Below are 19,767 nucleotides of genomic sequence, written 5' to 3'. Positions count from 1 at the left end.
GTATTTCATTGATTGCTAGTGGGTTAGAAAATACTGCCATGATAATAATTATGGGGCCAATAATAAACATTATTAGGTTGTACTGCTAAATTAACCACAATAGCGAGTAGAGTCACTGTACGTAGTCCTAGCTAGCTGAGGCTCAAAAAGAAGGTCATTTGAACCCAGGCCTGCCTGCTCTGCAGAGCAAGGTCTCATGATAAAAAAACCAAGCAAAAACCAAAAAGCAAGGGCACCTTAAACACAAAACTCAGGGTGAAGAGGCATGAGAGGTGGAAAGCAGGGGCCACAGGTGGAGCTTGTGTACTGGGTGTGTTATAGTTCTGAGGTTCCACCTTTGTTTACTACATTATAGATTTATTTAGCTTTAATTGTAGAAAGATCTATTTGTTTGATGTGTATGTCATGCTGCTCACATGCCTGGAACCATGAGCACGCTTGCTGCTTGTGGAGGGCAGAAGAGGGCATCAGATTCCCCGGGACTGGAGTTATAGATCCTTGTGAGGCACCTGATGTGTGCTGGGAACCGAATCCGGATTTTCTGCAGGAGTAACAGGCGCTCTTAGTCCTAGCCATCACTTCAGCGCCTGTATTTAGTTTTTGTGTCTTAGGCTAGCCTAGCGCAGGCTTGCCTGGATCTCACTGTGTGGCGACTTGGAAGCGTGCTTCCTAGCCTTCAAATCCGCAGTCAAAGCCCTAGGTTAGGGTTAGTAACTTCTTTAGCGGCCTCAGGTGCTGCCTCTGAGACTTTGGATCCATGTCTTTGCATCACTCAGGAATGACCTACCTCCTGCGTGGAGCACCTGCCTTTCCTCTGAGTTGCTGTGGTGTCTTCCTTCGAGCTTGTGTCCACGGATAAGCTGCACAGGTGCAGCGGCCGGCGCGCCCCCTAGGCCCCCCTCCTCCCCCGCACGCCTCGGTTCCGCGCGACGCACCCCACGCGCCCTTTCCGCCGTTTGACGCGCGCTCCCTGGCGGCGCCGTCCCACCTCCCTCACCCGTGCCTTCTGCGAGCTATCCAGGCGCGTCGTCCCCGCTGGCCACAGCGGGATGGGCCTGAGCCCGCCGGCAGCCAGCGGGGATAACGGGATCCGCTTTTTCAGGGTCCCATGGCTGCGCCCCAAGCCCATCTCGAGAACCACCAGTACCGGACCAAGTTACACCCAACCTACAACTGGACTGTCACCTCCGCCCCACTCAGGTCTGCCCTGGAGTGGGGTCTCTCCCCGGACGCCTTAGGTAGTTCTTGTACCAGAGAGTCGCCCCCTGCCAGAAACGGTTTGGCAGTTGCTTGCGTCTAGGCAGTGCCCATCCAAATTATAGTTCTTACTTATTTACTATATTTTTTGGAGATAGAATCTTGCTAAGTAGCCCTAGCTGGCCTGGAACTGTGTGTGTAGATCAGGCTGGCCTAGAACTCTCAGAGATGTGTCTTCCTCTCTGCCTGCACAGTTGCTGGGGTTAGAGGCCACCATATTCCGGCTTCAGACACTATTCCAAACCAGAACGGGCGGCCCACTTTGGGCTTGAGATGGTCTCTCATGGGGTTCACTCCTTCCCCTATAGAAGGCAGTTGTGTATTAAATCACACCCTTCCCTCCTGACCTAGAGTCAGCGAGGTCCCAAGCTCTGCTGGTCCAGTTCCTGCCGAAGCAGTTCAAGCAAGGACACCGGTTAGAACAGGACCGAACCTTGCGGCGGGGGTAAGATTCTTTCCGCGACTGTGGCTTTAGGTGCCGGAAGCCTTCGTGAAGATCTGACTTAGCTGCTAGTTCCCCAGGTGGTTTCTGCTGTAATCAGCCAGCAAACCAGTTGAGTAGCGCCTGCTGGGTAAGATTGAGGTCGGCTACAGACCTGATGGCCTTTGGCGTATCTTATTGAAGTTTTTACCCACAAGGCCACTCTCCAGTCTCATGAAAGCTGAGTGGATTTGCGGGAGCACAAAGCAAGAAAAAACCTCAGGAGGCTTTTGCCTGGCGGGCACTAGGCTGGGACGAGAAGAGGAGGTGTGAGGCTTCTTGAATTTCATTATAATCTCTCACTGTCTTCTCTCCTTTCACAGTCAGTGGGTGAGTTTCACTCACTGGTAGACATTTGAAAATAATGTGCAAATTTAAAAGGAGGGGGGAAATGAATAGAAGAATTTATTTGGGAATAAGTTGAAAGTGCAGTGCAAAGTGTGCACATGCTGTGGGCACCAACAGTGCAGTACAAGGAGGTGGAATAGGGAGAAGCAGTTAGAGGTGAAAGCTGGAGAATGGAAGCTGCGGTGACTAGGTCATCTTTGGCCACAGGTTTAATAAACAACAGAGGTGTTTAGGACCCGGCAGGAAGGCGGGGTTGCTAATGCAGGGGGAACAGTTGCTAGGCAGGTCTCTGTGGCAGGTTGTCATGCTCTTTGTGCAAAGCTATGGCTTTGTGGAATTTCTCAAGGTAGCTTTTGTCAGCCATGCACGGCAGCGCTCCCTCTGGCTGCATTTTGTCTGAACTTGAGACCAGGGACCCCATTTTGAATGGGATACATCTCACCTACACATTCGGTTTTCAACAACTGGGAGCAGTGGTTGTGCTACGTGAAAGTGAATGTTTTCATGGGATCAAGTTGGCGGGCATGTGAGAGATGTCTCTTTCAATGACAAAGCCGAAAGTTGTCTGAAAAGCACAGATCTGAAGTGATCCATCGGCCACACACACACTTTTCCGTAATGTTTACAATGTGATTGCAAACTCGCTTATAGAGAGAAGCCGGTAATTAAAGTGGAGATCACACCCAGCACGAAGAGACCAGAGCTGATTTCAACATCTACGTCAGAGATCAAAGGCAAACTAAAATATCAAGCAGCTGAGGTGCGTATCCTCGGGACTGACAGCATAAGTGTTTTAGTATCTTGGTGGTTGCACACTTTATTGTATCTTACTCTGCGTCGGATACGTATCCACACTGACTTGAGACATTGCCTATGCCTTTGTGAAGCAGCTTTCCTGAGGCATATTTAGCACATATTTAAATTCTAGATGCTTAAAATTTCTAATTAGACATTTTTCACTATTGATAAAGTTGAAAAAGAAAAAGAGAAAAATGGCAGGTTCCTGGGGAAAAGCTGATATTACCCCTCAGAAGACGTTTATTTGGAGGAGAGAGCTTCACGACACGGGGGTGGGGCAGCAGCAGGCCTTGGAGTGGGAGAGCTAAAGAGCAAGAGGGAGGGAGTGTTAACAGCAGCACAGTGGCGGCTTGGAGGGAGAGTGCTGGCCCTTTCCGTCCTGAGAACAAAGGGTTTTCTGACTCTTATAGGTTTTTGAGGTTTGTGGGGGGGCAAACTCCATGTCACATGATCTATCCCCACCATGTCACAGTACAAAAGGGCATGGTGACAGGCACGAGGCAGGACTGTGAATTCATCCTGCAGCCCAAGGGAACGGGCTTGGTGGAGGGCTTCAAGGCCACACACCAACATGCTTTCTTATTAACTCTCTGTCTCAGAAAGAGAGAGCTGCAAGGGACCATGGTCTGAATCTGCGTGTGTGTGTGTTTGTGTGTGTGTGTGGAGAGAGAGAGAGAGAGAGAGAGAGAGAGAGAGAGAGAGAGAGAGAGAGAGAGAGAGAGAGAGGAGGCAGCAAGGGGGTCTGTGAAACCTTTGTCAAAATTGAGACAACATATCCATCAGGAATATTTTTTTAAATGCCTGTCTGTGATACCTTCCCTGTGTCCACCATGCCTCCATCTTCAGTCTGCTTTCTGGCAGCTCTAGAGTAGTTTGCATTTTGTAGAGACTTTCCAAGTGAGGTCATAGTGCATACTTTGCTTTAAGACATTTTACTACATTGGTTGACTGACTGACTGTGTGTGGGGGGGTGTGAGCATGTGTGGGGACCAGAGCACAACTTGAAGTTGGTCCCCTCCTTCCACCATGTAGACTTTAGGATGAAACTCAGGTTGTCAGACTTGGCTGAAGTGCCCTTTTAATGAGCCACCCAAACCATCTTTCTGGCTCTCTAGCCAGAGGTGTCCAGGGTCTGCTGGAGACAGCTGTAACTGTCACCATGGCCTCAGGATCCTGTTCGTTTAAATGAGCTCATTAGCAGAAGAATCATCCTAATAGCCATAGGTTTTACTTTCTTATTACAGAACATAAAAGTGTCCGCTGAGTCTGTAAATTAATTTAGGGTTTTAGAGATGCCAGCCATCCTAACATTTTCACAGGACCAATGCATATGTCTCCAGTGCCACAACCAAAGAGAATTCCAGCCTCTCCTTAAAGACTCTTTCGCAGGACACTGCAAACATTTCTGTCAGTGTTGAAGATGTGTTGCCATAAGGTTATTGTGTAATTCAAATGCTGATTTCGGTATCTCCCATATCTGGTTAAAAGTCTTGTTCTGAAAATCTCCTGTCCCACTGTTGTATAAACTCTGCTACCCAATTGTCCCCTTGTATGCCAATAAAGCAGCTGACAGCCAGTCACTGAGCAGGGGGAGAGAGTAGGGCTGGACTTCCTGCCAGGGAGCGGAGGAGGAGTCAGAAGAGGAAGTCGGGGATCAGTGCAGGGCAGAGGTCCAAGAGATACCAGGAAGGAGCTGGAACACTACAAAGTGCAGGTAATGCTGGGATGCACCCTGGGAGGAAGCCAAATGAGTTTAGACGGTTAAGAATAGATTAATAACTGATCAGCTCCTATGCTGATTATTATTATTAAACAAAAACAAAAGTCTCGGTTATTTGTGTGAAAGCAGGGTTAAGAGAGAAACTAAGAGAAACAAGCACAGTAATTTTAAAAATAACCTTCAACAGAGATCTGTTCAAATGATGTGATGCTTCCAAGGACTGATTTATATCAACAGAGAACAGAACCAGTTGGCGATAATTCTGAATATTCATAAGACCTTCATATCACACAATGCAAGCATTCCCAGTTGAGCACTTAAGAAGTAGGGTTTGTTTTTCAGTAAGTTTTATGGGACAGATAGTTACTGCTGCCTCTGTAGCCTCAGGGTGGTCCTTGCTTTTAACATGCCAAGATTCCTCTAAAACAATTACAAAGACTTGTGCTTTGACAGGTGAGCTCCAGGGTTTCATGTCAGCAAATGTCAGGACCTTTAACTCCATATAACCAGCAAACCGTGTGTGTGTGTGTGTGTGTGTGTGTTGCTCACATATCCATGCTGTATATGCTGCCTGCCTGTTAGTAACCTGGTAGAAAAAAAAAACATAAATAGGAACCACTATAGAGTGACTGGCAGTTACAGAGTCCTTGAAACAAGACAGTGTGTGTGTGTGTGCGCGGGGGGAGGGGTGGCGTGTGTGTGTGTGTGTGTGTGTGTGTGTGTGTATGTGTGTGTGTGTGTGTGTGTGCGCGCGCGCGCGCTCGGGGAACGGGGGAGGGAGGGCGCAACGCTGGCCGCTGCCCCTGTGCAGCTTATCCGTGAACGCAGGCTCGAAGGAAGACACCACAGCAACTCAGAGGAAAGGCGGGGTGAGCGAGGGTGATTTGTGTTCCGGGTGGGATAGAATAAGAAGGTGCGAGGTTTCATCACGCTCCTCAGGATGGCAAGGAGTACAAGATTTAGGAACTGCTCATTTGTAGCATTTTTTTCCCACTTAATATTTGTGGCCTACAGTGGATGCTTGTAGATAACTGAAACTGCAGAAGGTAAAGCGAGGGCAAGAGGCATGGATCTTGCCTCGGACGGAATAAGGGTTTCTCCTGGAGTCAAGTACGTGAGAGCCCAGCCTGGGAACACAGAGTCAGGTTCCTCAGATACCGTGTTCTACTGTGGAAGTGCTTACGTGACATTTTATTAGCTGCAGAAGAAAGAAAAAAAGCACAAATTTAGCAGATACGGTGGTCGGGCTTGTGGGTAAGTGGTTACAGCAAATCTGGGAGCATTCTGGCGGAGGTTTCAGATGTTGCGTGGTGACAGGCTCAGCATTTGGGTTGGTGGAAGCTAGTGTCCTCTTAAGAATACACCGTGAGGTTTTGATAGTCACGAGAATGTTAGGTCAGATGTGCAGCTGGCTTTCAAAGGGACTAAAAGTATCCCAAGATAGTTTGGCTTCTGCTTTACCTTATTTTAATTCTCTGTAACCACGAAGCCTCCTCAATCGTCTTGTAGAATCTTTAACACAGATGCGTCTCTCCCCCCCCCTCCCCCCTCTGTCCCCATCTCTCCGTCTCTCTCTTTTGGAATCTTCCTTTCACATTCCTAGGCAATGATTTTCCTCCCCAAGCCCCCTTGGCTGCTCTGATGTCTGCTCACCTACTGGATAAAGAGTCAGCGTGATTTGAAAAATGGACCAGGGCCCTTGGATTTGGTTCTTCTAGAGTTGAGAGTGACAGTGACACTCTTACTTTGTGGGCTTGCTTTTGCCACCTGCCACCTGCCCAAGGCAGGAATAAACTTTTCACCCACTTCCATGTTCTATGCCCACCTGATTTATGACGTCTTTAGACTCTGGGCACCTTACAAAAGGCTGCTTTTTCCCTTTGGGTGCCTGTTTCTGGGAGAAGGGCCAGAAGAGCTGGGTTGCCAGCCTGTGCAAAGGAAATAAGCAGCAGATGGCTGAAGGGGTTTGAAATGACAGTGTATTCCAGAGCAGGGCGGAATCAGAGAAACAGTCAGGGTAAGGTACCCAGAAACTGAATGCTGGAATGTTGTGGGGGTTGGAGGCCACTTGGGAGGGTAGATATAAGTTCTTGCTGTTCACAAAAAGCTGGAGAGAGAGAGCGAGAGAGGGATGATGGGACCTTGGGTTGAGCCTGAATAACTCCAGAGACTTTACTTTCCACTCCACTAGACTGTCCGGTGACAAGGTTGTGAATGAAAACATCTCCCCCAAAACCAAGAAAATTTGTTTAGTGAGCATAGGGTTTTATTTGCACGTATATATGAGTACCATGCACATGCAGTGCCTGTGGAGGCCAGAAGAGGGCGTTGGTCACCCTGAGCTGGAGTCACAGGTAGTTGTGAGCTGTCATGTGAATGCTGGGAACTGAACCTGGGTCCTCTGGAAGAGTGGGAAATGCTTGTAACCACGAAGACACCTCTCCGGCTCCTCAAGACAATGTCTTAAAGTTCTCAGGGTTTCTCTTCTTCCCGACTCCCCGCTTCCTGGGCCACAAGGCTTGCTCAACGCCCTTGATGCTTGAAGTGGGGTTCCATTAGCTCATCTTCTGGTGTAGACGTGGGCAGTGTGCACTGTGCTCTTGTCATCCAGGCATCTGCTCCAGGAAAGTCAGGCAGGATCCTTATTGCTTATGGCCCTGGTTGCCCAGAAAGCGAGAGGTGTTTTTGTTGGTAGGGAAGTGCCTTCCTAGAGATAGCATCTGTGACACCTAATGGCCCAGTAGTCTGGACGGAGGGGAGAGTCATGGGGGCAGGACTCTCAGGTCTTCAGGTCTGTGCTTGGGTACAGGGACATAGAGTTAGTGGTTTATACAGAAGTGACACAGTAGCTTGTCTGGGGAAGCCCTGCGGACAGACTCAGTAAAGCCTACCCCATAGCACTGTGGTCAGCCTTCCCACCCTGATCGGGGCCAGAAAAGCAGAGGTTGATTACATTGACTTTCTATGCCTGTCTTTATACATACGCTCATCCTGCATCCACTGGGGACACCAATGGCCTGTCCCTACCTCTCTCGCCCACCTTCTCCCCCTCCCTCCATTTCCCACATTTACATCCAATAGAAGTTCTCCTTTTATTTATGTGCAGAGGGATGCGTAGGAAAATCTATGTATAGAACCTGTATAGAACTAAAAGCAGATCGGTTCCTCACCGGCACCAGCACATGAGGGTTTTGAATTTGTATTGATTCTTAAAAGTCTTAAAGTCTAGACTTCTTTATACACATTTAAAAACACTGCGGCTGAGTCTGGAACGATGGCTCAGTGGTTAAGAGCACTTGCTGTTCTTGCAGGGGACCCAGGTTCAGTTCCTAGAACCCCTGCTAGGTGACTCATCACTGCCTGTAGGTCCAGTTCCAGGAGTCCCACTCCCTCTGCTGGCTCCTGACGGCACTGCATGCACATGGTGCACATACAGTCCTGTAGGTACACGCATACACATAAATTACATTATTTCCTCCCTTTAAGACAGCCTGTGTGATTCCTCCTCCTCTCTTTCAGATCCATGGCCTCTTTTTCTTTAATCTTACTCTCTCTCTCTCTCTCTCTCTCTCTCTCTCTCTCTCTCTCTCCCCTAAATATATAAATATAACCTGCTTAGTCAGTATGTTACTTGTATGTGTATGTATTCAGGCCTGAAGATTTGGGATTGGACAGTGAGCAGAGTGCCCTTCCCTGTGGAGGACTATTCCTCCCAATCTCCGCATTCCTTACTTGCCTGTAGTTCTCGGTCTGGGTTGGGCTCTCCTGGGATTTTCCCCCTTCCTCATTAGTTTGTCTATTGGTGCCCTCCGTTTCCAGGTCATTTTTAAGCAGCCATGTTGGTGAGACTTTATGAATCTGAGCATTAGGTGCAGGAAGGTATTGTAGCTCCACAATGCTACGTCTTGATCAGTTGTGACTTTCCGTAATGGTCTCCTGTTGAAGAGAGGCATTTCCTTGGTGAGGGAGGGGAACACTTACAGGTGGGCATAATTATACCTAAAATGTGGCTAGTGGTTATTACTGGTTTAGCAAAGTGGCAACTGTAAGTTTTCATTTAAGATCTGACCCGAAAGTCTCTTCCCTGAAAAAGGATTGCTTTTCATAGGACCGGAAGGCACTGTGCAAGCTTTTAGATGGGGTAAACAACCAACAGTCCTACCCAGCTCTGGTGCCTGTGAGCTGCAGTGACCTGCGTGGCCTGATGGTCCTAAGGGTGCAGAAGTGGCATACGTAGCTTGGAGGTAACCAGCAGCTCTCTAATTGGACTTATGGGGAGGTCATGGATCTTTGGACTTACAGGGAGGTCATGAATCTTGAAAACCATTTTTTAATGGAATATTTTCTTTTAAAAAGTTTCCCTGGGGCTGGAGAAATGGCTCAGAGATTAAGATCACTTCTGCGGGCTGTGCTTCCAAAGGTCCTGAGTTCAATTTCCAGCAACTCCGTGGTGGCTCATAACCATCTATAGTACACTCTGGTGCCCTCTTCTGGCCTGCAGGCAGAATACCGTATACATTAAAAAAAAAAAAAAAAGTTCATCCCTCGTATCAAAAACAGATTCCTTTCTCATACATTATATCCTGATTAGGGTTTTCTCTCCCTCCGCTCCCAGTTCCCTCTCCCCTCCTCTCCCACCCAGATTCACTTCCTTTCTGTCTCTCATTAGAAAAGAACAGGCTTCTAAGAGATAACCACAAAACATAACCACATAAAATACAGTAAGAAAAAAACAAAACCCCAAACCTTGTCGAACTGTAAGTTGGACAAGGCAAACCAACAGAAGGAAAAGAGCCCAGGAGAAGGCACAATAATCAGAGTTCCCCTCTTTCACATACTCAGGAGTCCCGTGCACATACTAAACTGGCAACATAATATGGAGGCAGAGGACCCGGTTCAGACCCGTGTTGCTCTTGGGTTTGCAGCTTCAGACTCTGTGAATCCATAGGAGCTTTGCTCAGCTGACTCAGAGGGCCTTGCTCTCCTGTCATCCTCCATACCCTCTGACTCTAACACGCTTTCCTCCTGCTTCACCGGGTGTCCTTATCTCTGAGGGGGAGGGATTTGATGGAGACCCTGAAAATCCACTTTTACAATTGGAGTCGGCTATCTGGACGAGAAGCCTGGTTTGGGCCGCCCTCTAGTGGCCAACCACTCGTCATTGCATTTCTCCTTCAGGCAGAAAAGGAGAGCGCTAGATCTGCGGGGAACTAACTAGTTCTGCCCGGGACTTGTTAAGGAACCATGCCAAGTTCTTTGTATCCCTCAGCTCTGGTTCCTTCAGAGAAACACGGTGGTGCAGACCGTGTGCCTTGTGCACACAGAAAAAGGCACTTCTCCAGGGAGCAGGCTTTGCGGAACAGATGCGCGGGTCTCAGCACATCCTGTACCCGCAGAGCCATAGTGAAGCTCGGAGGAGCTGCCCAAATAGCACGTTAAAAGGTCTGAAAAATCTGACTGAAAGCACGTGACACACCGTGCAGTATTTGTTTTTAATTTAAAAAAAAGTTTTACTTTATTTTATGTGTGTGGTTCTGTTGTCTGTGCGTCACGTTCGCGCCTGACACTTGAGGGAGTCGGGGGGGGGGGCATTGGGTCCCCTGGACTGGAGTTATGGATGGTTGAGTCTCCGTGTGCGCACTGGGAATTGAACCTGGGTCCTCTGTAAGAACAGAGTGCTCTTAACCACTGAGCCGTCTCTCCACCCCTGTGAATGAAGTATTTTTTAAAATTTGTTTTTCATGCATATGATTGTTTGCTTGCATGTGTACTCATCATATGTGTGCCTGGGGCCCCTGTAAGTGCTGTATGCCCACCCAGGGATGCCAGAAGAGGGTACCGGAGTTACAGACAGTTGTGACCCACTCTGTGGATGCTGGGAACTGCACCTGGGTCCTTTGAGAGAGCAGTCAGTGCCCCTAACTGCTAAGCCATCTGTCGCTCCAGCTCTCACACTGAGAAACATTAAAGTTCTAGAGGGACTCTGGGTGGTGGGCTCTCGGAAAGAATGCTGGGAGCGTGCTGTGCTTCCGAGTGCCCTGGGTGGACGGGACTCACTGGAGGGTCCCTTGAGGCAGCTGAAAGTCATTACGAGAAGTGAAATGAGCCAGACTTAGAAAAGATGAATGCCGTACCACACATTTTCTCTCATGTGTGAAACCTAGATTTAAAATGTGTGTGTGCGAGTACATGTGTGTGTGTGAGTGTGCGTGCGCGTGTGTGCACGCCTGTGAGTGTGCTTTTTGTGTGTGTGCGCGTGTACGTGTGTGTACTTATATGTGTGAATAGGGCAGGAAGTGATATTCAGGGGAGAGGCGAGGGCAATGAAATATCAATACAGGAGAGTGGAATGGGGGTGGGGGGAGGAGTAACTTAGGTGAAGGAAGAGACCGAGACTCAGCCTGGGCAGAGGCAGGAGAGAGCACTGGGCAAAGAAAAGAAGTGAGAAAAGACGTGTGCAGAAGCGTCAGACACCCTGGAAGTGGAATTGCACTTGTGAGCTGCCCCATGTGGGTGCTGGGAATCAAACCCAGGCCCTCTGCCAGAGCAGTCAGCACTTTTAACTGCTGAGCCATCTTTCCAGCACCCCTGTCTGTAAATCCTTGCTCTGCCAAATGAATGGCCGAAGAGCTTGTCCATTTGGGGTAAAGGGCAGTGGCAGTGCAGAATGGAAGGGAGCGAGGGGTCGCCCACACCGCTCTTGGCTCTGACCCCCTAGTCTGGGCAGCAGTGAGCAGAACCTTTCCCTGATACACGTAGAGGGTAGGGAGGCTGTCCCAGAGAAAGAGCTCAGGGTAGGAGTCTTACGTTAAAGAGTTAATTACTGGAGTAGGAAAAAAAATAGGGGAATATCGGTGGTTGCAGGAATTCAATTCTTGGGGAAGCTAAGAGCGTTGACACGTGTGTGTCGTGTGAATACATTTAACGTCGCTCTCTCGGAGCCACAGGTGTGTGTGTAATCTCGGCAGGTCGCTTGCATGCACACAGGCAGGGGCATTTGTACTGCTCTCTGTCGCTCCCTCATTTTCACTAACCTGCCCCATTGCACCACACCTTCCTTCTCATGCAGTTCCCTCAGAGACACCAGTGAACCTTCTCAACCTTCCTCCGCCTCCACTGCTATGAGTGTCTCTACTGCCCAGCACAGCAATCGCTGGCATGGATCAAGTGACCTATACATGTTTCTATTTGTATTATTAATTTCTTTTTGGCGTTTCGAGATAGGGTCTCTCTATGTAGTCCTGCTTACCTCGGAACTTAGAATGTCAGTGGTCCTCAGCCTTCTTAATGCTGCTAACCCTTATTACAGTTCTTCATGCTTTGGGGAGCCATAAAATTACGTTTGTTGCTACCTTTAACTGTACTTTTGATACTATTATGAATCATAATGTAAATATCTGATATGCAGGTGGTCTTAGGTGACCCCTGTTTGACATCAAAGGAGTGAAGACCCACAGGTTGAGGACCACTGTGCTATATAGCCCAGGCTGGCCTTGAACTCACAGGGATCCACCTGCCTCTGAAATGCTGGGATTAAAGCCATGTATCACCATACCCAGCTTGTATTATTATTTTAAAATTAAGTTTACTGTGTGTGTGTATGCATATATGTGCACATGTGTGTGTATGTCTACCACGTGTGTATGTGAAGGTTAGAGGGAAAGCTTGTGGGAGTTTGCTCTGTCCTTTCACCATATGGGCCCTGGGGATCACGCTCAGGCCACCTGGCTGCAGGTAAGAGCCTCTACCCACTGAGCCATCCTACCGGCCACCAATAAATATTTCTTAATGACCTGGCTGCTCCTCATGTTTGAATATTGTACTTACTCTTCACGGATATTTTCATTCTTGTCTTGAAACACACACAGACCCACACAGACTGCCTCCCACATTTTCTCTCTCGTTCTCACATACACATACACTCTCTCACACACTCACAAACACTTACTTATACACACTTATATATTCACAACCCCACCTGGCCCCCATCCCTATGTTTTCACACACACACACACACACACACACACACACACACACACACACACACAGCTCTATCTGCTGTACTCACACACTCACAACTCTCACACACTCACACTCACACCTACTCACACACATACAGACTGACACCCAGACACATTCACACATATACACACTCACACACAAATAAACACAGAAACACACACAGACTTTGTGAGGTGAGCATTCTTTTTCCCCTTGGTCTCTTTGAGAGACAGTGACTCAATCGATGTTCTGGGTCCAATTGGGAAGCAGGAACCACACAGTAGGTTGAACTGGAGGAATTTTAAGATGTATGAAACGGTGATGAAAGTCTATAAAGTGTGAGGGCAGTAGGGCCTCCAGGGTTGAGGGAGAGTACTCAGGGAGGGACACACTTGGGAAAGGCTCAACCCTTGTTTGAGATATGGTTGAAGTCACCTGATGACAGGTTCCCTGGTGTGCCACTGGTGTGGCTGCAGGCGAGCCAACGAGGGAACTTAGAGAAGGAGTCAGGCTGTCAGTAAGGGTGGCAGGCCTTCAGACACTGGTCATGATGTCAGGCATGCCCCAGAGAGGCCTCAGACACTGGTCATGATGTCAGGCATGCCCCAGAGAGGCCTCAGACACTGGTCATGATGTCCGGCATGCCCCAGAGAGGCCTTCTCCAGGTCAGGACTGCAAGGCAGATGGTGCTGAGGATTCTGGGCCAAGGCAGAGCTCTACATAACTTACCAGTGACTAGTATCCTGCTTGCCTGCCCTGAAACTGCACGAGGCTCCCTCCTCTTGCTTAATGTGCTCACCCCCAAGGAGAAGTGCTACCTGCCACCAGGAATGTGTATGTGCGTTGGGAGCTGAGAGTCAACACACTGACCACTAACACAGACAACCTGGGTATTGCGTCAGGGAGGGGCACATGCTATGTCTTCTGGTGAGGAGAGTTCAAGGTGGATTTCTTCTTGTCAAGTGATGGGCCACAGTGAGGAGATCTACAGATAGGCTGAGCTGTAGCTCTGATGTTCCTTGGACGTGTGCAGCTCACCTGTTTCCTACTCTCTTCCTATCACAGGGCAAAGCAAGACCCCGACCTGGAGACCTGATTGAGATTTTCCGAATTGGCTATGAACACTGGGCCATCTATGTGGAAAATGACTGTGTGGTTCACCTGGCTCCCCCGAGTAAGAGTGGAAACGCTATTGAGATACTGATATAGACGTTAGCCGAGTAAACAGAAGGATAGTCAACCACTGTGATCCGCAGCCACTGTCCTTTAGCAAGAAAACATTCCTGGACCTTTATTTGCTTAATAGTAAGCACAAGGGTCCAGTGTTAAGGAGGACAGGAGGATAGAGCATCCCTAAAAGCTTCTGTATCTGATGCCAATCATTTAGTATCCATCATCATGTTTTTGAAGACACCGAGGAAGGCAGAAGCTCACATGTTAATTGTTTCACATCACTGCCACATCATGCTTCCCACTTCTTACCATCTTTGTCACCTTCCTGCCCAAGGTAGAAACCTCTGTCTTCCCGATATTCTGGTGTGTTCTAGGCTGCCTTGTCCCACATTCCTCACGCTGAGACCCTTTAATACAGTTCCTCATGTCGCAGTGACCTCCCAACCGTAAAATTATTTTGTTGCTGCTCCATAACTGTAATTTTGCTGCTTGTTACAAATTATAATATAAATATCTGTGTTTTCTGGTGGTCTTAGGCGAATCCTGTGAAAGAGTTGTTTGATTTCCAAAGAGGTCATGACCCACAGTTTAAGAATGGCTGCCCTAAATGTTTCCCTGGTCCTTATTTCATTTCCTACAGTTTTGACTGGATTTGGGGCTTATTAAAGTCAAGTGGAGATTTGATGAGGGACTAGAGGGCGAATATAGAGGGAGAGTACAGAGGAGTGTGAAACAACTTAAAAGTTGTACGTGGTCTAGAGCCACTGCTCATAATGGCCATATCAGGATGCTGGGCCTGGGGGCGGCGTGGGGAGGTCAGGGAGGGATGATCTGATGCTTTGTGAAGTTTGCGTCCTCTTGCTGGCTCAGAACGGAACCACAGAAGGACACTGCCAAGATCTTTGACTTGCAGCCTTGATTTGGGTTTCCCTTGGGCTCCGTCTCCCGCCTCGCCAAGACCTTCTTGCAGAGGAGGGCTTGGTCCTTTACCCTATCTTCTCAGTTTTCCATCTAAGAGCCTAATCAGAATGGTGAGGGGAGGGTCTGGGAGGGTCTGAAGAAGGAGAAAGAATGTGATTGAAATATATTGTATGAAATCTTCAAAGGATAAGTAAAGACTTTAGAACAATAAATATTAAAAAAAAAATCCATCTCCACCTCTTTCCTGCAGCCTGTGTCCAGAAACGCCCCACTTGCATTACCAAAGAGATGGCTGGCAACAATCCCCTTCCCCACCAGCCTGTCTCTAAAAGTAAAGCCTGCCACCTCGGTGTTTGTTTATGATGACAGCGGTTCCATAACGCGCCCCGCTTTGTGGCTACTGCAGGGGCAAAGCAGGGCTGCTAGTGGGGCAAATTAGTTTTTGTGAAACCAGTAGATTTTCTTGGAACACATAGGAATAGAATAAGGGATTTTTTTTTTTGCTCTTGGGCAGCTTAGAGATGTATAAACTATGTACAATCATCCAGGTGGCTCCTGCAGAGAAATAACAGAAAGCTCTGCCCTTAATTGGTATAATGGTGGTAGATATTTGTGGGAAAGAGTGTAACTCAGACAGCTTTGCAAAGCGCCATGACCACACACGGCTTGTTAGCATCTCCATCTTCTCTAGTATCATTTCCTTTTCTTTGTGTACGTAAGATCGTGCAATGGTCTCTGTGTGTGTGCATGTTTTCGTGCACCCACGCGTGTGGACGCTTGAAGCTAGCATCAAGTGTCTTTCTTGATCACGCTTTCTCTGACCCGTACAGCTCACAATCCTGGCTCAGCCATCTCACCATCTAGCCCTGGGGATCCCCGTGTCTCCCTCTAAAATACTGGGGTCTCAGGCGGCCACCACTCTTGCCTGGATTCTCCATGGCTTCTGCAGATCTACACTCCCCCCCCCCCCCCCGCCTGGGTTTTCCAGACAGGGTTTCTCTGTGTAGCCCTGGCTGTCCTAGAACGCTGGAATTCACTCAGTAGGCCAAGCCGGCCTTGACCTCTGAGGTGCCCCCGCCTCTGCCTCCCGAGTTCTGAGAACCGTTGTCTCCATGCTTTGTGGGGGAAATGCTCTGTCCACTGAGCCTCCCCCAGACCCATCATTTCTTCTTCAGTGAGAATATTGAAAATTGTCTGTTGTAGCTGGTTTTTAGTGGCCACCCATGTGCCTCAGACAAGGTCCCAACCCTCTTGGGCCTTCCATGTCTTTTAAACACAAGAGTGTGAGAGAATGTGGCAGCTTTCACATGTTTCTTGTCCCTGAAGCTGCAGAGCCGGCCCCCCCCACCTTGGTAGTAAGCCTTAATGAACTCCCCCCCCCATATTTGAATAGTAATGAACACCAAGGGGCTCTCAGTGGATGGTGATAGAAATGTTCCAAATACCAGCTCCACTGTTCCCCTGCAGGGGCCGAGAGGGAGGCAGGCCATGGAAGCACTTATTATGCACATGTGCTCCCCCAGGGGGTGACACTCAGAGGTTGGAGCTTAGTAACATCTGTGCAGGAAACAGACTCAGCTTCTAAGACAGGGTCAGGCCAATGCAGTGTAGTCTAGCCACATGATAAGGGGTTTCCAGAGTTACTAACGAGAGGTTCTGCTGGAGGCATGAGGTTCTGAGTTTATATCCCCAGCACTCATGTAAAAACCTGTGTATGGCAGAGACGGGTGGTCCCCAGAACCCACTGCCCAGCCTGTCTGGCCAACAGGTGACCCCCTGATTCAGTGGGACACCAGGTTTCAAAAGATGCAATGGAGAGTGATTAAGGAGGATTATTAACATTGACTTCTGACCTCCACACACGCACGCCGTCCACCCACGTGTGCAGTCCCTACCTCCATCCCCCAAGAAAAGTATCTCTTCGCAAAGTGGGCCCTCTGTGGTACATGCTCTAAGCTGGCTGTGTGATTGAGAATCTCACAGGAAGTGGCTTCACGAAGGCCCTAGGCGCAGGGCCAGCGTACCCTGGGTCCCCTTTCTCCCCGGAGGCTTTTCCAACCTTTGTTCTTGTTGCCCAGGTGAGGAGTTTGAGGCGGGCAGCATCACTTCCGTCTTCAGCAACCGCGCCGTGGTGAAGTACAGCCGACTGGAGGATGTGCTGCACGGCTGCGCCTGGAAGATCAACAATAAGCTGGACGGGACGTACCTGCCCTTGCCGGTGGACAAGATCATCCAGCGCACGAAAAACATGGTCAACAAGATAGTGCAGTACAGCCTGATCGAGGGCAACTGTGAGCACTTTGTCAACGACCTCAGATACGGGGTGCCCCGGAGCCAGCAGGTTTGTTCCTGGGGGTGCCCTCGGGTGGCTCCTCACTCTGTCCTCCTGGGCTTTGTCACGGTCGCCTTTGATCAGCTTGGCAGACAGCAGTTTCCTGACACTATCTGTCGTGCTGCGCTCGTGTGAGAGAGTGTTCCATGGTTTGGAGCTCTGCCGGTGGCTGTCTCGGCTCACCGTGAAGAGTGGCCTCCTTCCGTTGCTTTCTTTTGAAACTTTTCCTCCCTTTACAACAGACCTACACTATAGATCAAAGTATAATCGCTTGGCTGTGAGAGCTGAGAACCAGTTGCCTGGGTGCTGCACCTGGGCTCCATATTATTTTAACATTTGAGTTACTATCTTACTTTTCTAAATTTGAGGACTACAGAAAATTTGCACGCAAGTATTTTCAGCCTTTCCTTAAGCCGTTGATCAGGTCACTAGGCTGGCCTTCCTGTCCTGATCCTCTGCTTGGGTGACCTGGTGGCTCTGTCTCTGGGCTGTGTGTCTTACCTAGAGGTGACACCCGTCAACTCTTGTCACGTCACCCGCGTGGCTCGCAACTTGCAGCTCTTGTCCTATTACCTGCCTGGTTCCCCCTGCGCTTGGTTTTGTTACCCTCCTGCTGCCCCAGGCGGGCCAGCGATAAACGTGTAACACACGTGAAAGAGCGTGCATTTGTAACCCTCCTCCTGCCCCAGGCGGGCCAGCAGCAAAATATAACACACACGTGACAGAGCCCTGAAGACTAAATAGCTCTAACAATTTAAGCTATTCTCATCAGTATTTCACCCTTATCAAAAAACTTTGTGAGCAGAAGGGATGTGCAACACCTTTTAAATATATAAACCAGCTCCCCCCCCAGATTATATGTGAGATATCATTTTCTGTTTTTTTTTTTGTTTTTCGAGACAGGGTTTCTCTGTGTATCCTAGGCTGTCCTGGACTCACTTTTGTAGACCAGGCTGGCCTCGAACTCACAGCGATCTGCCTGCCCCTGCCTCCCGAGTGCTGGGATTAAAGGCGTGCGCCACCACGCCCGGCCTTCATTTTCTGTTTTTGCCTCTCCTGTGATTTTTACCTTCTTTGCAGAGTTGTGTCACCTCTTAGCAGCACCTCTCCCTCTCCCCACTACGTTCTCTCTGTCCGCTCTGTTTTCCTCTTCCTCTCTCCTGTGCGTCCTGTGGTTGCCGCCTGTGCTTTGGTCTTACGAGGTTTGGTGCTAGAGGCTCGGTGGGCTCCACTATGAAGGATCTCCCGCCCCCTGAGTAGCTGCATGTGAGCAAAGACTCCAACCTGGCGGACACGATAAGAGGTCCTCTGGAGACCTGTGGGCCCCGGGGTAATGAGATCCGAGCTGAGTGTCAGTGCTGATTCCTGTGCAGTTGTGCCCGAGCGAGTTCCCCTCCCTGGCTCTCAGAATCCCTTTCTGTTCAGGGGCTGCAGCCTATCCCATGTAGATATCCTTTGCCTCATACACTACTCTGGAGGCAGACTATGCCGAATGGCTCCCGGGAAAGATAAAGCCAGAGGCTCCATGGCCGGGGTTGGGGGTTGGGGGTTAGGGGGATGGCGGGGGTGGGGGTGGGGGGCTAGGGAAGGGAGCCTGACCTGCCTTCAGTGCCTGTCTTCCGATGCCCCCTTTGCTGAGTCTCTGGGAACTTTAGGGGTTTGGAAGATGTAGGATAGTGTACGGGGTCTCCTCCCCTAGGAACAGGTTGGCTGGGTCCTGAAGGGCAAGGGTGGAACAGGGGGAGGGAAGGGCCAGCCTGCAGTTGGCACGCACTATCCCATGTACCACTGTGCTTTGCAGGTGGAGCACGCCCTGGTGGAGGGAGCAAAGGCTGCAGGTGCAGTCATCTCAGCAGTGGTGGATAGCATAAGTCCCAAACCCTTAACTGCTTGATGTTGCTGCAAATTCCAAGAGGAGGAAGAGATCCTGACGGCTGCGGAGCCAAGATGTGCCTTTCTTTCTCCTTGCCTGCCTTGCTCGGTGGCCCCATTTAAGAAGATTGTGAGTTTCTGGAAAATTGGAATGTGTCCAGTTACTTCCTCTGGCATCTGCCCCGCCCACTATAGGTGACGTGGACCCTCACACCCTCAGCACTGATAACCTGCTCTGAATCTTGCATGTGCCAAGCACTGTTGGGGCCATTTCATGTATTTGTTTTATCTTAATCTTTTGCTTGTTTCCTAGGCCAACTTTGTTTTGTGGCACCGGGAAACCATCAGAAACGTTCTGGAAACTTCCTTAGCACATTTCCAGTAATGAAGAGCCCTCCCCAGGAACTCTTTTCTAGCGTTGTCAGATGTCTCTACTTCCTTCCATTTATCTCAGTCCTGCCCTTTCACACTCACTGTGTCATTAGGTCAGGAGGCGTAGAGGACGCCAAGAAAAAGGTTGCTCACTATTTAGGGCCAGCCATACCTTAATCTGGCTGGAGAGGTGGCTCAGTGGTTAAGGGTACCTGCTGGTCTTGTAGAGGACCCGAGTTTGGTTCCCCAGCACCCATGTTGATGGCTCACAACAGCTTGTGACTCTAGTGTCATCCTCTGGCCTCTGTGGGCACTAGCACTCATGTGCACATACCCACCCACAGACACACATACATGCACATACTTAAATTTAAAAAAAATTATTTGTTTGTTTTATGTATGAGTGCTCTATCGGAATACACAACTGCAGGCCAGAAGAAGGGATCAGATTCCAGTGTAGTCGGTTGTGAGCCACCATGTGGTTGCTCGGAG

The 19,767-nt window shown here is 49.3% G+C and overlaps 1 protein-coding gene and 1 long non-coding RNA gene across 5 annotated transcripts in view; both read left to right on the top strand.

The window, feature by feature from the left end:
- Positions 1–19,767, top strand: part of LOC311586207 — a 199,933-nt gene that overhangs the window by 179,058 nt on the left and 1,108 nt on the right. The gene's annotated exons all lie outside the window — the stretch shown is intronic.
- Positions 962–19,760, top strand: PLAAT5 (phospholipase A and acyltransferase 5). Of its 4 annotated transcripts, XR_014775385.1 has the most exons (7): positions 962–1,200; positions 1,609–1,702; positions 2,738–2,846; positions 13,671–13,779; positions 16,778–17,040; positions 18,833–19,033; positions 19,217–19,760. XR_014775385.1 is itself a non-coding variant. In XM_084761677.1 (6 exons), the coding sequence occupies exons 1-6, from the start codon at positions 1,050–1,052 to the stop codon at positions 18,923–18,925; spliced, it is 819 nt and encodes a 272-aa protein (XP_084617803.1). In that variant the 5' UTR covers positions 962–1,049; the 3' UTR covers positions 18,926–19,760. The 4 variants fall into 4 exon arrangements, 3 of the variants coding, with proteins under 3 accessions (XP_084617803.1, XP_084617804.1, XP_084617805.1); XM_084761677.1 differs by having other exon boundaries at positions 18,833–19,760; XM_084761678.1 differs by having other exon boundaries at positions 965–1,238; positions 18,833–19,760.

This window comes from Acomys minous (assembly GCF_964271855.1).
Source record: "Acomys minous genome assembly, chromosome: 2".
Lineage (NCBI taxonomy): Eukaryota > Metazoa > Chordata > Mammalia > Rodentia > Muridae > Acomys > Acomys minous.
Note: the sequence above shows the minus strand (reverse complement) of the source record. Positions and strands in the feature narration are given on the sequence as shown.